General features: G+C 38.7%; 1 protein-coding gene across 2 annotated transcripts in view; it reads left to right on the plus strand.

The window, feature by feature from the left end:
* The window catches only part of ncan (neurocan), a 90,817-nt gene extending 67,705 nt beyond the window's left edge, over positions 1–23,112 (plus strand). For both annotated transcript variants that reach the window (XM_012954667.2, XM_002936332.3), the window contains 7 exons: positions 18–134; positions 977–1,090; positions 11,113–11,271; positions 12,516–12,598; positions 17,408–17,552; positions 18,991–19,173; positions 20,701–23,112. In XM_012954667.2, the coding sequence (XP_012810121.1) occupies positions 18–134; positions 977–1,090; positions 11,113–11,271; positions 12,516–12,598; positions 17,408–17,552; positions 18,991–19,173; positions 20,701–20,888 (989 nt within the window). In that variant the 3' untranslated portion in view covers positions 20,889–23,112. The remainder of the gene's footprint in view (positions 1–17; positions 135–976; positions 1,091–11,112; positions 11,272–12,515; positions 12,599–17,407; positions 17,553–18,990; positions 19,174–20,700) is intronic.
* Positions 23,113–25,510: the final 2,398 nt, after the last annotated feature.

Consider the following 25,510-nt stretch of genomic DNA (forward strand, 5'->3'; position numbering starts at 1 on the left):
CTCCATGTTGTTTACAGGTGAACCTCAACCTTGCTCACATAACCCTTGCTTGCACATGGGAACCTGCCAGTCCAATGGCAGCACATATAGCTGTATCTGTCACAAAGGCTATTCTGGGGAAAACTGTGAAATTGGTAAGTATAGCATGCAATCTTTAAAAATAATGATGATTTTAAAATGAACTGGACTGAGGAGATTGTGCTTTGAGAATACAGTGTATAAAGCATCTTTATAGGTGTATGTGTAATTTGGTAGGAATAACAATATATCAACAAATGAGTCATTTCCCTTAACTTAACTGTGGCCACATGGCTCCTTTTAAACTGCAGATTTGTGAAGTTCTGTTGGTTTCTGTCAATTTTAGCCATGTTCCTACCATTTCTAGTTTGATGCCAGTAATCAGGGAGCAGGCATGTTTGCAATAGATGCTGACCAATGAAGCTAGGAATAAAAGTGACAATCTGGCAGCCGAGTTGGACAAAGGTTAGAAAGGGGGGATAGAGTGCCTGTGCACATGGGCTGAAATAAATAAATTGTGGAGGTTTAGTTGTTCTTTAACCAAAGGTGATTGCCAGTAGTAGCAGGAATTACTGGAAGGATTTATAGAGAACAATAAGCAGAATTATAAAGGATCCATAAGGTGAAGCATTTTGTTTTACAGAAATCTACCATGTAGATGAGGGCAATGAACTGACATGTTTATGGTCCCTCTCTCCCCAATGTTCTATAAAAATTACATAATTAGGCAATGGATACGTGCACAGATGTCCATATGCATTCTATTAATATACAGACAGATTCTAACTGTGTTTAAAAAATAATAAGCTACACCAATACAATGTCTCAGTTATATTTAGTTACACCAAATGGAAAGCAATTCTAACCAAAAATGAGTTACCTTTACAAAGAGATATATTACAATATGGTTATTGGCTACATGTTCTCCTATTAAATAGGTCTGTTTTTCTGATAATAGATATTGATGAATGTCTGTCCAACCCCTGCCAGAATGGAGGCACCTGCATTGATGAAATCAACTCTTTCTTGTGTTTGTGTCTGTCAAGCTATGGAGGAAGCACATGTGGGAAAGGTAAGACAGCTAGAGATGTAGCGAACTGTTCGCCGGCGAACTAATTTGCACGAAAATTGGGTGTTCGCAAGTTCGCGAACTTTTAGCGATGTTCGCAATTTTGGGTTCGCCTTAGCTGGAGCCAAATTTTGACCTCTCACCCCAGAGCCAGCAGATACATGGCAGCCAATCAGGCAGCTCTCCCTCCTGGACCACCCCCGGACCACTCCCTTCCATATATAAACCGAAGCCCAGCAGCCATTTTACATTCTGCCTGTGTGTGCTTGTTGAGTTAGCATAGGGAGAGAGCTGTGCAGGGGTTTGAGGGGTAGTTTAGGTAGCTTTGCTGACTAGTAATCTACTTTCTACTGCTCTGTATTAGCACATAGGGAGAGAGCTGTGCAGGGATTTGAGGGAGAGTTTAGGTAGCTTTGCTGACTAGTAATCTACTTTCTACTGCTCTGTATTAGCACATAGGGGCATGGGCGTCCGCAGAAAATTTTCCAAGGGGGGGCAAGTAAGCTAGTATCATCCTGCAACAGACAAATATATATATATATATATAAATATATATTTTTTTTTTGCAGGATGATACTAGGGGAGGCTAAAGATGGCCCATACACAGACTGACCTACAGCTAATGTGACACTTAGTGGATTCGCTGCTGGCGTAAAAAGTTAACCTCCCAACTACCTCTTGCCGTTCCCACTGACTCCCAGGGATACTGTACAAAAGTGCGGGGGGGGCTTTTTTGTTTTTACCCTAAAATGTTTAGTATGTTAAAGTATTTATACGCGCATTTCTGTGAGGGGATCTGCAAACATTTGTGTTTGTGATCAGGGCTAGTTCGCATTCAAATTCACTTTTATTTTTAATGGTTTTTCAGTTATTTAGCTTTTTGTTCAGCAGCTCTCCATTTGGTATTTCAGCAGCTATCTGGTTGCTAGGGTCTTATTTACCCTAGCAACCAGGTAGTGGTTTAAACAAGAGATGGGAATATGAATAGTTAAGGGGCCTACTTGGAAAAATAAGTAATACAAAATTATAATAATAATAAAATTGTAGCCTCACAGAGCAATATTTTTGGCCCCCATTTGAAATCTGTATAGAGGCAGAACAGAGGCCTGTGTATAGTACCTGGGTATAGTACCTGTGTATAGTGCCTGTGTATAGTACCTGGGTATAGTACCTGGGTATAGTACCTGTGTATAGTGCCTGTGTATAGTACCTGGGTATAGTGCCTGGGTATAGTACCTGTGTATAGTACCTGGGTATAGTACCTGGGTATAGTGCCTGGGTATAGTGCCTGGGTATAGTGCCTGTGTATAGTGCCTGTGTATAGTACCTGGGTATAGTACCTGGGTATAGTGCCTGGGTATAGTGCCTGGGTATAGTACCTGGGTATAGTGCCTGGGTATAGTGCCTGGGTATAGTGCCTGGGTATAGTGCCTGCGTATAGTGCCTGCGTATAGTGCCTGCGTATAGTGCCTGGGTATAGTGCCTGGGTATAGTGCCTGCGTATAGTGCCTGCGTATAGTGCCTGGGTATAGTGCCTGGGTATAGTGCCTGGGTATAGTGCCTGGGTATAGTGCCTGGGTATAGTGCCTGTGTATAGTGCCTGTGTATAGTGCCTGTGTATAGTACCTGTGTATAGTACCTGTGTATAGTACCTGTGTATAGTGCCTGTGTATAGTACCTGTGTATAGTGCCTGTGGGATGAAATCTGCAGCAAAAGTTGAGAGTTGGTTCTCAGGTAAAGTTACAGCTGCAGATTCTTCTTTTCAGTCTTCATTTGTTTCCAGTTTGCAAAATCTCCCGATCCCTGTGCGCATCTGTGCTCTGATTGGTCAATTTTACTGTCTGTCAAGGAAGCTGTGCTCTGATTGGAGAATCCACAAGAAGAAAGATCCAATCGGAGCACAGCAAAAACGGGCTTGAGGAGACAGTGCAGAAAGTAAGGTTTTTTTTGCTACTTTTCCACGGGGGGGCAAGTGCCCCCTCTTGCCCCCTTCTGTGGACGCCCATGCATAGGGGAGAGCTGTGCAGGGATTTGAGGGACAGTTTAGGTAGCTTTGCTGACTAGTAATCTACTTTCTACTGCTCTGTATGTAGCTGCTGGGGACAGCTGTCCTGCTGATCTCATCTGCTGTAACCCAATAGTCCTTGTAAAAGCAGTTTATTACACAAGTTTAGAAATGTAGTGTGATTTCTGCCCTTTACAGCACAAAACGCAACGCTGTGTCAGCAACGTATTTTTCAGAGAAATTTCAGCCCTTGATCCCCCTCCTGCATGCCACTGTCCAGGTCGTGGCACCCTTTAAACAACTTTAAAATCAGTTTTCTGGCCAGAAATGGCTTTTCTAGGTTTTAAAGTTCGCCTTCTCATTGAAGTCTATGGGGTTCGCAAAGTTGGCAAAAGTTCGCGAACTTTTTTTGTGAGGTTCGCTACATCTCTAAAGACAGCTTATCTGGACCGATTGTATCAATATTTGAGTTTCTATATATATATACTGTATGTGTTTGGGTGTATGTATGATATATTATATATATATATGTAATTTATGCATATTATATAAAGAAGAATAAGGTAAGGATAATGGGAAGATCAAGAGGGTTATAAAAATGTGTTTGAAAAAAGGAAGAGCAGAAAAAAATGACAGAGGGACACAAATTAGAATGAGATGGCATGAAAAAAAAGAAAGTGAGAATTTAAAAGATTTACTGCTTGGTCATAATAATGTACAAGTGTAGCAGCCGTGGATCAATACTCCAGCAGGGGAATGGACATGAATACAGATGACTTTAGATGAGCTTATGCTGAGAGACAATTACTTTGTCATCAGCAGTTTGTGACATTTACTGTCCCCCCCTCTTCATGTTCAGAGCTCCCACAGCCTCACAGCCATATGGCCTAGAAATGTCCACTTAATTTGCAGTGGTAATATACTCCTCCTTTTTTATAATTTTCTCTCGTCAACAATATGCCAGTCCACCCAAGTTGTTTCATTTTCTGTTCTTCCAGCTTACTTCATTTGTGTGATGCTTTTATGTTTAATTTAAAAAGTGGAAGAACCCAAAACATCTGTGAAATATTTGTAATACTACAATGTATTTATTATTGACACAGCAGGCTGAATCGTTATGTCATACTGTGGGAGGAGGTATAATGAGCTCTTTATATTGAGCTCTTACATTCACACATACACATATACAGAAGTACACCCAAATCTAGAAATGGAAATAATAGGAGTTGCACCCACAAAGAGCAGGTTAAAGGGATTCTGTTGTGATTTTTATAGTACACTTTATTTCTAAATTACACTGTTTACATAGCAAATAATTAATTCTACCATTTAACATTCTATTCTTGAACCAACAAATGTATTTTTTTTAGTTGTAATATCAGTGTGTAGGCAGCCATCTCAGTGCATTGTGCCTGAGTTTGAGCTTTCAGAAGAAGTCAGCGCTACACATTAGAACTGCTTTCAACCTGTTGTTTCTCCTACTCCCATGTAACTGGAGGAGTCGCAAGCTGGACTTGGATTTCTTACTATTGAGTGCTATTCTGATATCTACTGGAAGCTGCTATCTGCTGATAGGCTGCTGGGGGGGGAGGGAGGGTTGCAAATATCACTCCAACTATCAGCGCTGCATTAAAGTGTCATATCTCCCAAGATTTGAAAAATGCAAATAAAGGCATTTTGGCCATGCCCATTTTGTGGCCACACCCCTAAACACCACTCCCATTTAACACAATTTGGCATGCTATTTAAAGTTTGAACACATTTCTGCGGGTTAAGTGTTATTACAGTTTTGCTAAAAAAATGAAATTGCCCTTTAAGATGCAAGTCTCCCACCAGAGACCTGTTTAGCTTATTAGTTACAATTGTATCTAAGTGCAGGCATTGAGTGTTGAGTATTCTGGGCTTTCTGCCAAAAGCCTACTTATCTAATTACGTTTGGGAAACTTTGTATCTTTTTTGGCATTCAGTGCAGGAGATGAAAGGGAAATGAGGGACTTTTTAATAAGAATCTGGGACTGCGAGCGGAGCTTTTAAAATCGAGAAAATAAGGACAGCTGGGAGGTATAAAGTGTGACTGAAGTTTATAAGAGCACAGGTCAACATGGCTGTGGCACACTGGGAAATGAAGAATATGGCTACCCCATTTGAAATTTCAAATTTAAAATTGCAGTGCAGGATACTGCTGGAGAAGCTCTATTAACTGATGCGTTTTGGAAAAAAAAACATGTTTTCCCATGACGGTATTCTTTTAAAGGAAGTGTAGTTTACTATTCATGTCACAGTTGTAACCAAAATTGGCCTAATGGTGATACCCCGACAGGAATTCAGATGGGGTGGGCACTGAGGGAGACTACAGTTATTATTATTTTACAGATTATATTATGTGTCAGCATATTCTGCAGCACTGTCCAAAAACTAGTCGTGTACAAATAGCTTACAAATTATATATGGAGTCTTTCTCCCTTAATGCCATTTTGGACAAAGTAAAAAAAAAAAAAAATGGGAGGGGAAATTTTATTGTTAAAATGACAATAAAGATGATCTATCCCCAACTGGAGTAAAGACTTGTAATGCACTGCGTCTGGGTAAGGATGCATTCACTTACCCAGACGCAGTAAGCAAAGAGCAGTTTCTGACACAATCATCATATTTTTCCACATTGCACCATCCCCCCCCCCAGTATTCATGTGTCATAGTGGGCACAGTGGAGCTATTGAACGGTAGCAATTGTGCGCCCTCTGACTCAATAGTTGCTGTAGCACTGAATATTTTCACAGTCTGCCGGGTGTTATTTTTGATGCTCAGTGTGCGAATGATGTCTACACCCAATTCTTTAGCAGCAAGTGTGCTGCATCTATTGACGCAGGGCACTGAGGGAACACTAGAGCTACCACCTGGTCAGGAGGTGATGGTAGCTCCAGGGTCCGCATAGCATCTTGTGTCAATAGCCCCAGCGGCATAAAATTCAGAACAAAAGGCAGAAAGGACTGATTGCACTGAGCGCAACTATACAAAATACCATTAATGAGAGGTTAAGGTTTAAGACGAAATTTGTTGCAGGGAAAACTGCAAACTGCCCACTGCGACTGCAGATACAAATGAGCCCTAGTGATGTAGTTAGATACTACTAACCTCTCCTAAACTTTGGTGAATATGATCATTTTTGCAAACAAATATATAAATGGCACATCAATACATAGTATTCCTCTGTATACAGCCCTGTCCCCTATATGCTGTTGTCATTGTTACACCCCTAAGTTGTGTTGTTTTTCAGAGAGGTAGCATAGAGAATGAGTGGCACATCATGTGGACAGGCCTGGATTTGTGGTGAGGCCACAAAGGCCTGGGCCTAGAGCAACCAAATTTTGACATTTTGCCCCCATGCGGAGCAATGGGGACTTCTCCCCACTGCTCCATATGGGAGTTTAAATGCCTGCGCAAGCGCGCTCTCTTTTATGTGCCTTTGCTATTTCTCATCTTAAAACTGAGAAAAATGTCTATTTTTTGCATATATATATTTTCTTTTGGGCCTCTGCTAAATAACAGGGGGTGCTGGTTAACGCTTTACTAAAATCATATTCCTATAACATTCATCTTGACAAATGTTACACACTATCACTGACAGAAACCATAGTATTTTCTCTATCACAAGATGACATGAAAGTCATTTCTGCTGATCTGAGCTAGAAAAAGCTTTTTCCGTCAAAAGTCTCCTAGCAACATTAAGAGAAAATTTTCTCTTGCATGCCTTGCACCCTCCTATTCACCACTTCCCCTGTTTAATTGCTAGTCCAGTCCCTCTTATCACTATATGCCATTCTCTACATCATGCAACAAAGAAACTTATGCTAAATTAAATACTAATATATTCTTCTGACATACTATGACACATCCACACAATATAAAGGATCTAAAGGCTATGTAAACCCTCTGAAACAGTTCCAGTGCAATCCCTAGCTCCCTAAATTAAATAACTAGACTTTTTAAAAATGATTTCCTTTTTCTCTGTAATAATAAAACAATATCTTGTACTTGATCCTAACTAAACTGCATGAATCCATATTGGTGGCAAAACAATCCTATTGGGTTTATTTCATGTTTAAATTATTTTTAGCACACTTACGGTATGGGGGTCCAAATTACAGAAAGATTCCTTATCCAGAAACCCCCAGGCCCTAAACATTCCAGATAAGAAATCCTATAATTGTGCAACAACAGCTGGTAGATTATAGGTTTAATATACTATAGTTTTACTAAATTTCCTTTGGCTGGGGGCTTTCACCTTCCATATTAACACCATCCTTAGCTGATAACTGGAACATACAGACCATCATAGTTGTCCAATCATATTTTTTTAGCTTATTTTTCCTTAAAGCATTTTTGTAGGATTGCTATAATGTAAGATCAGCTGCTAGTCTAGGGTTGTGCAGATTCAGCTCCCTGCAGTCGTACATTAACAGTGTCAGCAGCTAAGGTAAATGCCCACATCGCCACTGCCAACCCCCCTCAGCATGCCCTGATGTGCGTCAGCAGAGCGACAGATGATCTGGATGCTGCAGATTGCAGGGGGAAGAGGCAGCTGGCTAGGAGAAAAAGAAAAAAAATATAAATATTAAGGAGGCACCGTTATTATAGCATCTGAATAAATCACTTTATCACAAGTTTTTACTCTGTGCTGCATTTAACTGTGCATGGATTTGTAAAGTACAGTGTTATGACTAGAAGTTACTGGGAACCACAACACAATCTTTTTAGGTTCCCCTTAAACTTTCAGAATAAGGCACCTTTCATGAAACTGTTAAGCCTCGATGAGCACGTTGTACCTTCTGGGCCCCCTTGCAGTGGCAGAGCCTGCTTCTTTAATAGTAATGTATACAGCAACACTTTTATAATGTGACCAGGGTGTTTCATCCCTCAGTGCCGCCTAGGAGATGCTGCCCCCCCCCTTGCCCCTCCAGCTCAGCGCGCCTCATTGCAGTAGAGGCCCTGAATGTGACACCCACAGACGCCTTTGGGTTGAACAGGAGAGTTGTTGGACTATATACATCACTTTTTATAGAAGGAGTAAGGTGGTGAAATATGTTTTAATTCAGTTTGAATTGTTTAAAGGACAAGGCAATGCAAAATATCATTTTTTGCCTAATAAAAGAAACCAAAATTCTAAGCAGCTTTGCAATATACATTTATTACAAGTTTCTAATGATTTTGAGTTATTTGTATTTATAATTGCTATTAGAAGCAGTGCTTGCCTGTCCTTTCTATTCTCTGCCCTGGTGCCTCTGACTGTTGAAACATTGTAACACAAGGCAGCAGACTGACAGACCTGACTTGCTGGAGGAGACTGACCTTTGCAACATTGTTTAAAATGTAACAACCAGGAGTTCAGCAAATGCTGCTTTCAATAGCAATTACATTTACAAATAACGTTTCAAGTGCTACAAATTTTTAATTATTTCATATTGAAAAGTTGCTTAGAATTATGTTTTCTTTCATTATGCAAAAAATTATTTTGGGGGTTGACATGCCCTTTAAGTTATAATCAGTTTGGTCGGTAGGTGGCAGCAACCTATAAGGTAGGCTAGTGGAAAATAATTTCTTACAGAAGTGTAAAGCAATAAAGTTGGTTAAAATAAGGTAAATACAGGAAAAGGAAGTGGAAGGGGGGCAGCCATACTGGCAGTACTAGTGGTAGGGAGAGCAGCAATCCTCTGCAGGGAGAGATTAGGCCTGAACTAGATTGTGTCATGGAGACTACATTGTTTAGAAAATTAAGCAAAGACCTTGTTAAGAGACTAAGGCGTCCATATATTTATTTGTGTGAAACCTTACAAGCAGAGTGAAGAACTGACAACTAAAAATGGACATGGTTACATACTCCAGAAATACTAAAACAATGCACATCTGCATTAGGACAAGGTTTCTCTTATAACCAGCACCATTTTTAGATCATTAAATCTACAGAGACTCTAGTAAGAGACCTGACTGACAGGCTCTGTAGATGGGTAGCACATTGCACAAAGACATGCCTATGTCAGTGACATGAGGTTAAAGGAGAACACTGGGGTACAGTGCGATGGCACATTGGGGAACCTTGCAGAGCTAAGAACCTACCTTTGATTCCTGTCAGCGCACTATGTGCAAAGAGTGTATATGTTCCCTTATGTCTGCGTGGGTGTTTTCCAGGAACTCAGTTTTCCGACCACATGCCAATAATATACAGGCAGGTTAATTGGCTCCTGATAAAACTGACCCTACTGTGTGTGAATGTTAGACTAAGCTCCAAGGAGGCAGGTTCTGATGTGAATGAAGTATAATCTTTGTAGAATTCTGTGGCTTACTGTATGTCTGCACTGAACTAATAAAAACAAAACATAATAATAATGTTAACAGTACAGGTATGGGACCTGTTATACAGAATGCTCGGGACCTGGGGTTTTCCGGATAAGGGATCTTTCCATAATTTGGATCTCCATAACTTAAGTCTGCTAAAAATCATTTAAATATTAAATAAACCTAATAGGCTTGTTTTGCCTCCAATAAGGATTAATTATATCTTAGGATTAAGTACAAGGTTCTGGTTTATAATTACAGAAAAAAAGGAAATCATTTTCAAAAAATGTAGTTATTTGCTAATAATGGAGTCTATGGCAGATGGCCTTTCCGTAATTCGTAACTTTCTGGATAACAGGTTTCGAGATAAGGGATCCCATACCTGTACTGCAAAATATACTTGCAGATCAATGCATATATCCACTGGTGCAGATTCACAGACCTCGGGTGCAGGGGTTGCCATGGAATCTAACTGGGATGCGCACAGGGGTGTATATATTTCTGTGGCCCAGTCTGCATAAAGCATCTGACACAATGTCATCTCCAATGTCGCCTTCACACTGTGGCCGTGCTCTTACCTGTTGTTTTACCCACCCAGAAATCATTAGACATCTGCTAAAAAATCTGCTTATAGTTACAACTTCAGAAATTGCATGTGCTTTGTCCCTCTCTCAGTGGTCCTGTGGAGGATCAGGAAGCCCAGCTTCTATCTCGTATCAGGATCTTAGATTATTTACTTAGCCCAGGTTTGTCTTTTTTAATTTTTTTTTCTTGAGTTTCTCTGCACTACAAAACTGAAGCTATTTGTACAATGCCCAGGCAGTAAGCAAAGTGCAACAAAATGGCTGATCGCAGATTTATTTTTTTTTACCTTTGTCCTTTACTCTTATCATTATATATATTAAATTATATCATTAGAGGAAACACTTTAAGGTTTAAAATTAAACTATGCATATTTCATTAAAATAAGAAGATCTTATGCAAAACTGGACCTTTGGGCATCAATGAATATCAAGACAAGGCAAAAGTCTGCATTGCAATATCCAAACAAACACTTGGAGCCATCGACTCTGCAGATCAATGCTTATGCATTTTACTTTATAACACCCTGTTCAATGTCACAAATATATTATATGAGAATTGCCATGTACACAGACTGCTGGTGCAAAATTCACTCATTGGAGCTAACACTGTTCAATAATTTAGTTTAAAATGGGGAAGAGTGAACATTTAAATTATCGGGAGTCCAGGGTAGGGAAATGGCACCCATGAGATATAATATAGGAAATATGATTTAGACTGTATATTGCAAACCACAGTAATAGCTTTTGTTCATATATTTTAACACAGCTTTACAAATAAGCACCATAGTGTTCCTCTTATCACTATAGATCTTTATTGAGGGACCTATGGAAAGACAAGATCACGCAAGTGTCACATATAAATGATAGATGTATTAAAACCCATATACAGCTTCTGGCAGAATCCTCATCAGGGGTGTAATACAGATATAATAACCTACACCTCATGGGGACTTTGAAGCTTATTTAAATCTACATCACATCTAACTTTTTCCTCCTTGTTTTTTTTTTTCTTTCTTTGTCTGCTTTTCATTCTCTGTTTTTCTTCTGGCTTGTTTAGATGTATTTAATTTTCTCCCCCCCCCCATTCTGCTTATCTCACTTTTAGATACAGAGGGTTGCGACCATAACTGGCACAAGTTCCAGGGCTCCTGCTATCAATATTTTCCCAAGCGGAGGCCTTGGGAGGAGGCGGAGAGAGACTGTCGCCGCCGGGCCGGACACCTCACTAGCATTCATTCACCCGAGGAGCAAACCTTCATCAACAGTGAGAAACACTATATATATAATTTCTATTATTTCTATATATTTTATAGAAAAGATTTTTCAGATTACGTCCCAGTTGTAAAATGTATCAAATTGTGTGAAACCATTTAAAGGGGATGTGCATATCAAATTACACTATAAGCATGTTGTAGACTGACACAGGTAATATAAGCAAGCAGGAAGCCTTAAAAATGTTTATTTTTACTTTGATCAGTGCAGCTACGTTTTAGCCATCTCATTTCTGATAGGAATATTAACCTGTCTTCTGTATAGAGTCTGCAGCTTGGTATTTTCTTATGCCATCAGGACTAGAGGTCCTGCAGATAGTGTAAAAATAAGTGTTTCTATTTACAGTTAGCTAGTATGATACCAACCCACAAATCATTTTACTGAAAAGCAGGTTTATAACTATAAAGAAAAAAGAAAGTGCAACTCTGGGAGGTTTCAGAACTATAGGGGGCCCAGTGATGATGTTGTGGGACCCAATAACCAGTCATTCCATTGCTGTAAACAGTATCAGACTGGGATGCCAGGGGCCCACCAGCAAACTTTAGACCATTTGCCTACTCTCCAAACTATTTTTCATCAACATCTTACTCAGTCTATATATTTTCATAGTATTTTTTATCTCAATATACTATATTCTTCTATATATTTAGTTGCTTTGTTTCCATTGAAAAATAAGTAATGATCATGAATTAGACCAAATGGCTAGAAGCAGGAGGGCCCACTGACACCTGGGCACACCAGGAATTTTCCTTCATGTAGGAGGTAGCTCATATATCAGAAAAGAAATCCTAGTAAAAATAGTTGATATAATAAACAAATAAATATTTGTATTCATTTATGTGCTAGTAAGTCAGTGGAATTTATATTAGGTTTTTTACAATATAATTAATTGGGGTCAGTGGAGTTTGCCTTAAGTTTAAAACTGTAAACCCAACACGTCTCCCTGCATATGTCAAGCTGCTCTGTTTTGTCACTGTTTGATATGTAAATCACATACAATTTTACATAAGTTACTTAATATATTGACCTATGTTTCTACTTAAGTTACACAAATTATATAAGTGTGTGCTACCCAGTCAGTCCCCCACTTGGGTCTAATTTGGCCAGTCCCCTCACAACAGTCCCACTCATATTCCCCTCAATGGTGGCCCTGGTCTCACAAAAATTGATTTCCAGTTAAGTAAAATGAGATTAAGGTAAATTGCTTTATAGAAGAATATATTTTTTTCTTACAAGGTTTTGGTCATGAAAATACATGGATTGGATTGAATGACAGGACAGTGGAGCAGGATTTCCAATGGACAGACAATACTGCTTTGGTATGGATTATGTACCTTCATTTTTGCATAGCACAGTGGTAAAAAAAAGGAAATGATACCATCATTCTGTAATTATTGGTGCTGTTACATATTAAACAGTGGGTGTCCAGTCTACTATATATACTTATTTAACACATGTAAAAGCACATGGGTATACATTTAAATTGTTAAAAAAAACACAACAGAAATTTCCAAGACCTCAACAAACTTCAACTTTGTCAATATTTCAATATTTAAAAACATGTATGGGTAAATAAATGTAGAAGACTTGCCCAGTAATATTTTATTTATTATATATATATAGCAAGTGAAAATGTCCCACACTCACAGGTCTTAGGTGAAACAAAAGGTGTTTATTTAATGAACATATATATACAGTATATATATAGCAAAATACATAGTGGGGAGCACACCAAAAGATTATTTGCAATACCTGACGAAGGTTCTAGTAGGGAACTGAAACGAATGATTAATAAATCTCACCTTCTGCATTCAACTATGATGTGATTGCCGACACCCTCTAATGTTATATATATATATATATAAATATAAACAGTTCATAAGCTGCACACCAAAAGTGAGAGACGCTACCTGGGTGCCAGGACAGTGTATTAATCTGTAGATAAACGGAGAGGAACGGCACTCACAGGAAATTTTCACACCAAGGACATCAACAAGTTTGTAGAAAAGTGAGGTTCTTTATTAGTCCGACGTTTCAGTTCCTTCAGGAACTTTCATCAGGGACATGTCCCTGATGAAAGTTCCTGAAGGAACTGAAACGTCGGACTAATAAAGAACCTCACTTTTCTACAAACTTGTTGATGTCCTTGGTGTGAAAATTTCCTGTGAGTGCCGTTCCTCTCCGTTTATATATATATATATATATATATATATATAAAAGATGATTAGTATTTTGATATATGTCTAATGAGACAACTGTTAATCAAAGGACAGAGCTGCCAATCCAACAAGAGACTTTGGGCCAGATTTTATAAGAAAGACATCTCCTAATTCAAATGCAGATTTTCTAATACCGTATATACTCGAGTATAAGCCGACCCGAATATAAGCCGAGGTACCTAATTTTACCTAAGAAAACTGTAAAAACGTATTGACTCGAGTATAAGCCTAGGGTGGGAAATGCAGCCGCTACTGCTAAGTTTCAATAATCAAATTATTTAATAAAAGGACACTCAGCGTGACCCCATGTGAATTCTACATAAATATATAATGTTGGCAGCTGCAGATTAATTCCTCTGTGCCCTTCCCTTTGCATGATGGGTAATGTCCCTTGCTCTGATGGATCCTTCCAGCTTTGTGTCTGCTTGTCAGGTACATTAAAGCTGGTCACAGAGAGCAGTCCTGTGTGTTAGGTCCCGATTTAGTCACAAGGGAACCACATGCAGACCCATCAGATGAGGATATCATCTGTGGCCTAATGAGGCCTTCACCAACACCAATCTCTTTGTGGCTTGCCCACCTAATGTATGCTGTAAATTTGTTACTATTTATGCTGACTTGCGATAATGTGGAGATGCAAGCAAGTAAGAAACGCAAATGGTGACTGATAGATTTATCTGACTCTAAGCAAAGGTTTCTCACAGAAAGTATATACTCAGCTGATTACCTGTCCCACCGGCGCATTTGATCTTTTGCAGAGATTCTGACTTGGATTCATTCTCAGGACGTTGCTTTTATTAATGTTCCCCCCTTAGCTTTACTCTCCATGACTTGTCCCAGCAATTAGAAGCTCGAAGCTCCATCAGATCCACTGCTTGTTCGACATAATAATAAAAGGTAATACGTAACCGGCGCATCCCTTGCAGGTAATAAGTAACCGGCGCATCCCTTGCAGGTAATAGGTAACCGGCGCATCCCTTGCAGGTAATAAGTAACCGGCGCATCCCTTGCAGGTAATAGGTACCGGCACATCCCTTGCAGGTAATAGGTAACCGGTTACGTATTACCTTTTATTATTATGTCGAACAAGCAGTGGATCTGATGGAGCTTTGAGCTTCTAATTGCTGGGACAAGTCATGGAGAGTAAAGCTAAGTGGGGAACATTAATAAAAGCAACGTCCTGAGAATGAATCCAAGTCGGAATCTCTGCAAAAGATCAAATGCGCCGGTTGGACAGGTAATCAGCCACTGCACTTACTACTTGACTCGAGTATAAGCCGAGGATTCCTTTTTTAGCACATTTTGAGTGCTGGAAAACTCGGCTTATACTCGAGTATATACGGTAGATTTCAATAGAGCTTTCACATGATAAACTATGAAACAAAGTTTTCCAATCAGTTAGAATCTGGCCCTTATGGAAACTGATATACATACAGTGAAATCTATCCCTATCTAACAGAATAAAGAAGCTCAGACTGGGATTTAGTGATTTCCTTGGTGCAGCAGCCATAGTTAACCATGCATACAAGCAGACTCACTCACACATAAACATTTTAAGGAGATATTTTTCAGGCATGGGGCAGGGTGCAAAGTCCAAAAAAAGAAAAGAGTAGCAAGTTGCCATGTTTTTGCACTTTGCACCCTTCCCTGCAGCAGAGAGCAAGGACCTATGCTCTAAGGCTAAGCATGAATACAGTGCTCTACCCAGAAGCCTTGTATTTACCCACATGCCCTATGGCAGATCACAGGTAAGTGCTCTGAATGATAACTAATTGAGAGCAATTCGGCACGTCTTATTACTCTAGCACTTGCGTGCTGGGCATTAATAAATAAGGCCTTTAATTTTCTCACTCAATGACTGACAAACACACAGACACAATAATATTCAGGGAAAGACTTTTCGAAGATCAAATGAGGAATCCTTTGGCTAATGACAAACATAGCGTAGGTAGTGTATTTTCGGCAAGCTGCGAATATGCTACATGCGCTTGAAAATACACCTGACTGTGCCGGCACCCAACAGCATTGAATAAGCTTGGGTGCAGGCACAGTTAGCCGGTATCCGCCAAAAAACGCATTTTAAAGTGCACATAGCATACGCTTGCTGAGAAAACGCTACCTACGCTATATGTGGCATTAGCCTTAGGTTCAGGCAATTTGTCTGAGCCTTCCAGGGCTTCAGAATCTCACACTCCAAAAAGATTAACTGGTATCAGGTTTCACATCCCATAAGCAGCTAGAGGCAGTGTTCATTTTTTTTCCCTGTGAATTTGCTCAGAATCAGTATAGTACTGATATTGATCAAATCCATTTTCCTGGAAAAGAGACAAGGTTTTTATGAAGATCAATCTAAGATCATACTATTTCAATCAATTAATCTATAATTAATAGATTGAACTTGTTATGTATTGGTGCTTTAATAAAACATAATGATTGTTATGGATCTATCAATCATTCCATAAAAATGATTGGTAAATTAGCCCCTCAGTCTACTTCACCTACACTGATGCAGTGCAGTCTTAAATATGCAATCACTCTCTCTCATATACACTATCATTGGTCTGTATGGTCTGGCTGTTTGTGACTGGTAGGAAAAGTAACAAGAATCTTGCTGGTTGCGATCTGCCAAAGAAATCCTGCAAGTTATCAAGAAAACTGCAGAGAGACATCAGCTGCAATCTTTTAGAGGTTTTAATTCTATTTTGAAGACATAGGTTCTTGCCCTAAAACTCAAGTGGAGCAAGTGACCCCTGCCACCCCTGTGGAACCCATGAGTGTGTGTTTTATAAGATGCCATATTAAATTCTCTATAATTGTTTCTATGAAAACCTTTAGGACAGTTATCTATCTTGAGGTCTGAAGTATCTGATAAAAATTCTTTAAAGGAGAAGGAAAGACTAGTAAAGAGTTAATCTCAAGCTGCAGGCATACCTTCAGTTCTCTCAATAGTGCCCTTAAGTCTCCCCATATTTCTCCCGTTCAGATGATCAGAAGCCAAACAGGAAGAAATAACACTGAGCTGTGTAAAGAAAGTCCCCATAATGCCTCACACTGCACAGACACCCAGACCAAGTGAACATGCTCAGTTAGACTATGGGGCACATTTACTAATCCACGAACGTCCGAAAAGCGTCCGAATGCGTTTTTTTCGTAATGATTGGTATTTTGCGATTTTTTCATAAATTTTTCGTAGCGTTATGACTTGCGCGAATTGTCGCAACTTTTTCATAGCCGTTGCGCCGAGTACGAAAGTTTCGGATTCATTCAAGCTTCAGTATCGTGACTTTCCTTGGGCCAAGTTGGAGCTGCAGCGTGCCATTGAGTCCTATGGGAGGCTTCCAAAATCATGCAAAGTCTGAAAGGTTTGCCCGCCGTTTGAGTACGAGTGCTCAATATGAAAAAGTCGCGACAATATACGAGTAAATCGTAATGGGTACGAAAAAGTCGCAACAATTCGCGCAAGTCGTAACGGCTGCGAAAAAGTCGCGGCAATTTACGGAAAAGTCGTAATGGCGACGAAAAAATCGCAAAAAATATGAAAAAGTTGCAAAATGTTCGTTTCCAATCCGAATTTTTCCCATTCGGATTCGTAGATTAGTAAATGTGCCCCTATGAGTCAGCTTCCTGCTGATTGGCCAAGATCCACATTCCTAAGGGGGGGGGGAGTGAGTTCTTAGCATTCTTGAGGGAGGAGCAGGAGAGAGCAGAGAGCAGAGAGTTGCGTGTCTCTGGCACATGAATTATAGACACAAGAAATCTTTTGACAGAGAAGTCAGTGCAGCATTTCTGTGAGTGCTTATGGCTGTATTTACATAGACCTTTCTGATAAAGCTTACTTAGTTTTTACCTTTCCTTCTCCTTTAAAGTAAATCACCAAGACTTTAAGTCCTTCTGTTTGCCTTGATACAGCAATATGAGAACTGGAAGAATCAGCAGCCTGATAATTTCTTTTCTGGTGGAGAAGACTGCGTGGTTATGGTTTCACACGAGGAGGGAAAGTGGAATGATGTACCTTGTAACTACAACTTACCTTATATCTGCAAGAAAGGGACTGGTGAGTGAAAACCATAAAGGCCAATCACTTTCCTCCATATCTGCTAGCAATACGATAAAAACACCATAAGCCTCATTTTCAACTGCAATGGGCTTAAATTAGTTGGCATGTTGACACTATTCATCAAAGTACTTGTGCCCAATCATGCTCCTTGCATTTCATTATATGTGCACCCCCAACCTGCTTTGGCTGAATAGTGCACAAGTGGGCCAAGTAACACTCGAAACCCAGCAATAGTTCCTACTGTATCAGCAGCTGCAGAAGCAGAAATGTTGATTTACATACAAAATTGTTCTTTGCGCAGAAGATTGTAGTCATAATTGAGGCTTGATATCTCTGCAAAAAAAATTCCTTTAGAGCACATATGACAAATACAAGGTCCACAGGCCGAATCCTGGTTGTTTTATGTGGCCCTTGGTGAGTGTGTCTGACCGTCCAGTGTGATCAATTTCCATTCTCCTTACATAGCAACTAAGACTTAGGGGCCGATTCACTAAAGTGCAATAAATAAGTACCAATTCATCAAAGTAATTTCGCATGTGTTAAAATGCATATTGCATGCGTTATTTACTTCACATTGCGTTAAAGTGGACCTGTCACCCAGACATAAAAAGCTGTATAATAAAAGTCCTTTTTAAATTAAACATGAAACCCAAAATATTTTTTTTATTACCACATCCATACCCATTATAAAAGCATTTTAAAATCCCAGCTGTCAATCATATAATGCCTGCCCCGCCTCTATGCCTTAGGCATAGAGGTGGGGCAGACAGTTACTTTCACTTTCAATTCAGAACTTCTTAGATGTTGCTGCTCTCCTCACATTCCCTCTCCCTCCTCACCATCTAATTATGTAACCAGTGCATGGATATGGGCATCAGGTCCCCCCCATACTGGCACAGAAACAAGATATTGGCAGGATGCAATGCCTGCTTTGATAACAGTGTCCACAAAATGGCCCCTGCCTGCTTGCTGCAATTGTGAATTCCAAGGCTGAAGAAAATAAGATTAAAATAATTTATATAGTGTAAGTAAAGTTTATTTTGCTTGCAAACACAATAGAAAACAATTTGAAATTATTTCTTAAGGTGACAGGTCCGCTTTAATTCTCGCATAGATATAATACTAACGAATGATTCACAAACACATATGAAGTGTTAAACAGGCTAAATATCGCATTAGTCTATGTGAAAATTAACACCTACATGGGGCAGGCGGTACTTAAAGAAAATTGTGGTTCGTGAGCTTTTGGCAACACAACATGGACTTTACTGTGGAATTTTATCAAATATGTGTTGGCCCTAGAGTGATGCATCCTCCAGTTTTCAGGGAAATTATATTTTTCAGGAAAATAAAATATCAATCTTTTTAATGAAAATTCTTTAGTATTAGTCAGTAGTAGTGCCACTTAACTGTCTATTTCATTTCCTTTCAACAGTCCTCTGTAATTCCCCTCCTGAGGTAAAAAATGCTCATCTTATTGGCAAAAGGAGAGAGAAATACAGCATTCACTCTACTGTGAGATATCAGTGCCAGGACGGCTTCATCCAAAGGCACATCCCTACAATCAGATGTCATCGCAATGGGAGGTGGGACCGACCAAGGATCCAGTGTGTGAAGCGTAAGTTTATAATAATCATCAAAGTGTTGACAGCGATCCTATGAATAGCAATAAAACAAATTCATGAAAAATAATGTTACAATTGAGAAATAAGTGCTTAGTTACTTTACTTCAGCCAAAATTTGGCAAGAAAGGGGTGGGGGGGGGGGGGGGTGAAGGAAGTGGAGAGGTATGAAGCTTCTGAAGGCACTGAAAACATTTATATATAAAGTTAAAATGAAGACAAATGCAAATATATAGTATAAAACAAGTTGCATACGCAGACACATACAGGTCACAGAATGAATAGTGCAGTAGTAAGTAAATTAGTAAATGAGTCATTTGTATTAAAACCACCCAGCCCGTCTTTCTATAGTAATGGAACAATAACTTCAAGTATCCAGTTGCGTAGAGGAAGCAGACACCGCAGTTGTGGGGGCAGCCTGGGGTCTGCTACCTCTATAGTTAGGAAGTTAAGAAAATATATATTAAAAAATTCCCCCTTCCTAGTTGCAGTCTTACGTGCTTACGTACAGGCAGGGAATGGGGGAGGGCGGGTAAGAGTGGTTGTGTGCCCCTCTAAAGAATTATTTTTGTGGGTGGCCTGTTGCCAACGTGTTACACCACTGCCAGTTTCCTGAAATGTTCAAAGGGGGGGGACATTATGCTATATATATTTTTCTAGAAGGCAGTAAGTGGGATCACATTAGCCAAGCTATTTTTAAAGCTTAGTTCATAGGAATTTAATATGGTCCTACTGATAATATTTAGGGCTAATGAAGGAGAAGGAAAGGTTAAAGTAAGCTCTTTTAGAAAGGTCTGTGTAAATACAGCCATAAGCACTCACAGAAATCTCTTTTTTCTATTGTGTACACATGTTCTTCAGTGTCAGACTTTCTTCTCTCAGAAAAATCCTTCAGGACACAGGCAGGAGTTTGTTCAGTTTGCTTCTCTCCCCCTCCCTTCTCCTGCTCCCCCTCCCATCAAAATTCGCTTCCCCTCCCAACTGTGCTGTGTAATCAGAGCTACCAGCAGCTAGAAGTGCAGAAGGGAAGTTACTGAGACCAAGCTAAAATGGCAGCTGTTATCTTAAACAGAGGGAGCTTCTAGGGCTGTTTACTCAGGTATGGTAAAACTTTCTGCAGAATTAATATAGGGTTCTAGCTTGCACTAATCTATTTGCAGTAAAAATGCCAAAATGTCTTCCCTTTGCCTTTAAATTGCCACACTGAAATTTAAATTGTGTATTCATTGGGACCGAGAGTTTAAGCCTATTGTGCTAGTCATTTCAGGCTTTAACGGTTGCAAAGTTAACTGACGTGATGGAATCCTGTTAAAGATTTTGATTATCCTTGAGTTGAACTCATAAAGTGAACAAATTCACCCAACACATAGTAAAATGCAATCCACATAAGTGTTTATGTTCCTGAATATGTGGGTGAGACAAGGGCTGTGTATGCAAGGCAGTGCCATGAGGGAGGATGATGATGTTCATTAAAATAAGATTTGTTTACTGGCTAATCAATGTCTTATTTCCTCCGAAAACAGCCAGAAGACATCATAGGGCACGGAGGCACCATCATCAACATGGACATCACCTACACAAGCAACATCATCACCACAAACACAATCACCACCATAATCATCATCACCATCACCAACACAAATCCCACCGAGAAAGGAGGAAAGAAGATCGTCACCAACACGGAAATAAGAAGGACATTTATTATTATTGACCTTCCCTTGTTCCTGAATAACTACATTCCACCTACTACTGACAAACCCAGTAATTCTGAAGATACATTCTATGCTGGGTACAATGCTCAGTGCTTTCCAAGCAGAAGGTGTATTAATATTCACATCTATTAAATGTAAGGTTTTCAATGCTTAAACGTCTGGGTTGTAAATCAGCACCACAATTATGATGGGGAAACAAAACCATCAATCTCCCAAATAGATTTGGTGTTGCCTTTATGTGTAGTCTTGCTCCTGGTAGAAAAAAATCTCTTTCCAAAAGACTTCTGGGAAAAATGTAAAACTGGGCCATTAATTGGTAAATAGTTTTGTAAAATGTGGGCTGCCAAAAAAATAAAAACAGTGCCCCTATGTGGACTTGTCAGTAGCAAATATTTCATTTGGGCTTTTTATGTAAAAAAATAAGAAATTAAACCAGTACATTCTCAGCATAAACATGTACTTCTGGGAATCACAGAACACTTGGCCATTTTAGGCAGTCAGTTTGTGTTTGTAAAGTATAAAACAAAAAGTTGTCAGTTCAAAAACAATCTTGAACCAGCACAGTTGTCGTCAGTGATTTAAATGATCAGTAATAGTACAAGGTTATCGATTGATTCACATTTCAATAAATATGGGAATGGTATTCCTAATCTATGGAATGCTTTGTAATAGGTTGTAATCCTGTAGAGTATGCTCATGCTATTGAAAAATGACAGCAGTCAGTGTAACACAGCACTAGTGCATAATGTGGGGGTATATATAGTTTAGTATGACCCACCCATTCTGATATTGGCCTCAGCAAATCAACATTAAAAAGATCTCTTCCTTTTGCTACTTGATTTATGGATGGGTCTTTCTATTACACAGGAGAATTTGCTGCTGAAAGTAAAAAAAAAAATTTGCACATATCACACAAAAAAAGTTGTGTGTGCAAAATTGTCTCTAAATGGGCCCATAAAAAGTCCATAGAAGGGTTGCCTATGAGCAATGTACTGTAGTATGTTCATACTCAACATCATTGTATTACTGCAGCTCCCATGCTGTATTTATGACAATGTAAGTAAGGTTTATAAAGGGAATGTAATGGTGGGAGGGGACACGCATCTCTAGTTTTGCTATTATTTGGTAAAATATGTAGTGTTGTTTTGTGGTAGGAATTTTAATGCCCTGTCCCTTGCTTATCCCTAGTATAATAATTTATTTAAGTTGTGTGAGCGTGTGTTTGCTTCACTACAAGTGATCTCAGTGTAAGGGTAAGAAAGAATGCGAGAACGCATCAACTTAATCCAGTGCCGCTGGTAATTGCATCGGAACTTGTTAGTACTTTTAGAAATACTTGGCCAATTAAATCAAAGAGGCTACTGCTTTGCAAATATATTTGATCATTCAACACTAATACAAGTGAAAAGCAGTAGCACTGCTCTTTTTTGGTGTGAAAGCTATTTTCTCAGTGTCACAATAAGTTTACCCCAAGCACTCATTCTACATCTTTCAGCGATCAGATGCTGTATATCTGCAAAATATATACAAAACAGACCCTTAATCTTTTATTGTCCTTGTAACGCTTCCCCTTAATTCTATGTGTATAGTCATCTACTTCTGTTTTCTACTGCTCCTTCCACTGCTACAAAATGTACAGTATTTGTATAATTACTTGGGCAAAGTTCACATTCTCCTAGGATATAATACTTTATGTTCTTTGTTACACTAAAGGCAACACACAAGAAATTTTCAGGTTATTCCCTATTTATGTTTTCAAAGTGTCTGTTAAAAGCTTCTAATGTGATAAAGTTTGCAGTAGTGTCTTGCAATAGTAATAGTGTGCGTTTATGTTAGTTGTTCTATAGGAAATTCCATTTAATGGAACTGTAGATCATAGGTTGTCCAGGAATATTGCTTCTGGCATGGGATTCTAAAGTTAAGTTCAAAGTAATTGCACTTAGGTCTAAATTATATTATTATTATAAGGGATGGAATTATTTTAAGTACAGGCTGAAACTAATATAATTATCTTTAATTGGCACGTGTGAATTTCTACATTAACTGATACATACATACCATATTTCTAATTATGTGAAAAGTAATTTATGTTAGCATAACCGTCTTAAATCTCACATGAAAATGTAAATCGTGACTATGCTAGAAAAAATAGATATATATTAGTTATCAGTAATGTTTTGTTTCTTTTGTTCCAAACTGCCAGTAAACTATGATATCAACGTATTTACTTGCAGCTGGCTGGTGATTGGTTGCCATGGGTTAATGCCTGGGTGTCAGTTTGCCCAGTGCTGCAAAAATAAGCCCCTATCATACATAGACAGGTAGAAGCAGGAGCCACAGGAATACTGAGAAGTAAAGGGTTGCTTTGCCTTCTGGCATAAAATATAATGATTTTACAATTAGGATAATATTGTTCCAAAAATGGTGGCAAACCTAATTAAGGGAAATGTTAGCAAAATGTTCTATTGTTTGGAAATTAATTTGAAAATAATTAGGAAGGGACAAATTGCATTTCATTTAATAAAAAATGCAATACTGGTAATTTAATGTTTTTGTGTCCCCTTTTAATCATATTTAAAAAAAAACATATGAAAATAAGAGATTTGAGAACCATGAGCTTATGAAGTATGGACTAAAAAGAGCTGATAGCCCCCGAAAATAAAGTAACTTTCTTAACATGATATAAATATAGCTTCACAAATCCAGAAAAAATTAGACTTCACCTGTGTGCTGATACAGTGCAAATCACTCCATACCATGCCCCTTCAGCTCAATATGCATGAGTAATACCATAGACCTGTAGTTTCAGTCATATAACCCAATGTGCAGGCAGGCTATTTTAAACTTGTTAGAACATAACAGTATACCACATTGAAAGATACCTTTTGAGATGTAGAATAAATGTTATACAGGTATAGGACCTGTTATCCAGAATGCTCGGGACCTGGGGCTTTCCGGATAAGGGATCTTTCCGTAATTTGAATCTCCATACCTTAAGTCTACTAAAAAAGCATTTTAACACCATTTAAACCCAATAGGATTGTTTAACCTCCAATAAGAATTAATTACATCTTAGTTGGAATCAAGTACAAGGTTCTGTTTTATTATTACAAAGAAAATGGAAATCATTGAAAAAAATTAGAATTATTTGCTTATAATGGAGTCTATGGGAGATGGCCTTTCCGTAATTCGGAACTTTCTGGATAACGGGTTTCCGGATAAGGGATCCTATACCTGTATTTAAAAAAGACGGTATTTATTTTATAAGGGAAAGCTTTGTTGTCCCGTTTAGCTCACTGCACCATCATTTTAACTGGTTGCTCTCTTATGTTGTAGAGGCATTTAACTAGCAGTTTCTAGGAGATAATAGATAGATCAGTTGTAGAAAAATAAACAAGGAGCAAGAGTATTAAAAGAACAGCTGGAAGAGGAGTCATATAAAAAGGAACCTCGCTAGAATTAAAAAAGATTAAGGGGATGCTAAACTGCAGAATGTACTGTCACAGCATCTTTACTGGAAGCTTTGTACTTTGGATAACAACGGGAAGATGCAGTAATGTGATCAAACTTAGGAAGCTATAGGGATTCATAAAACAAAACAAGGCCTCTTTTTACCTCTGTCTGTACATATTTCTGATTTATTAAGGTAAAAAAATAGGCGTAGACTAGAGGCACGAATATGAAATTGCATTTGATCCAGTAATTTATGCTTACATGATTTAGTAACTGCCACCTAGTTTTTTCCCAGCCTTAGATTTACAGTAGCAGTGGCTGAGACTGCAGTAAGAATGAACTAGTGGAGTGGATGAATGTATTGGTACTTAGATGTGCTTCATCCTGCTGTTTCCTTTTAGTTTTTTCATAGTAGAAAACTGTACAAATTGAAACAGAATGTGCTGTTTGAACACTGTGCATTGATGTCAAGCTGAAAATTTTAATAAACTTTTTTAACGCTGTCTTGGCATGTCTGTGCCACAATAAGGAGGTAATATCTCTTTTTAATATTCGCTGCCACTGAAATGCTTATAATGGTTCCACCAACACTATATTACCTGCACCCATTTCACAGAGTTGAGAATGAGAAGCATTGTTATAAATATTTAGCAGATCGTATATTTTGGTTCATCATAGACATGTCTGGGTTTATTTGCTATGGTAAAGCCTACCTAATGTAAAATCTGTAAAGGTTGCCAAACACAGGTCAGCTGTCTTTGTCTATTGCAAGTTGTTCACCCATATGAGTGGCTTAATTACCAAAGTTTGATTGGCTGGTCTTAAAAATGTTAATTGGGCTATTAATTAAATGCAACTGTTTTGTATAACATTTACTGTGGATCCTTCAACCCAACAGTTGGCGAGTTTATAGAAACATGCTAATGTTTTTTTTTTTTTTGGCAAAGATTTCCAAACTGCCCCCAACCTAGCATTAAATACAGGTATCTAGCCAACTCTATGGAGCACATTCATCAAAGTACGAGTTAGAATCCCGAAATGGGTAAAATTCGGATTAGATACGATAATTTCTGATGATCGCAAATATCATTAAAATGCTTATGAAAAAATCTTATTAGTCACGATAATATCGTATTGGTGATCCGAAAGTCACAATATTTTCGTATCC

Source organism: Xenopus tropicalis, chromosome 1 (genome assembly GCF_000004195.4).
Source record: "Xenopus tropicalis strain Nigerian chromosome 1, UCB_Xtro_10.0, whole genome shotgun sequence".
NCBI lineage: Eukaryota > Metazoa > Chordata > Amphibia > Anura > Pipidae > Xenopus > Xenopus tropicalis.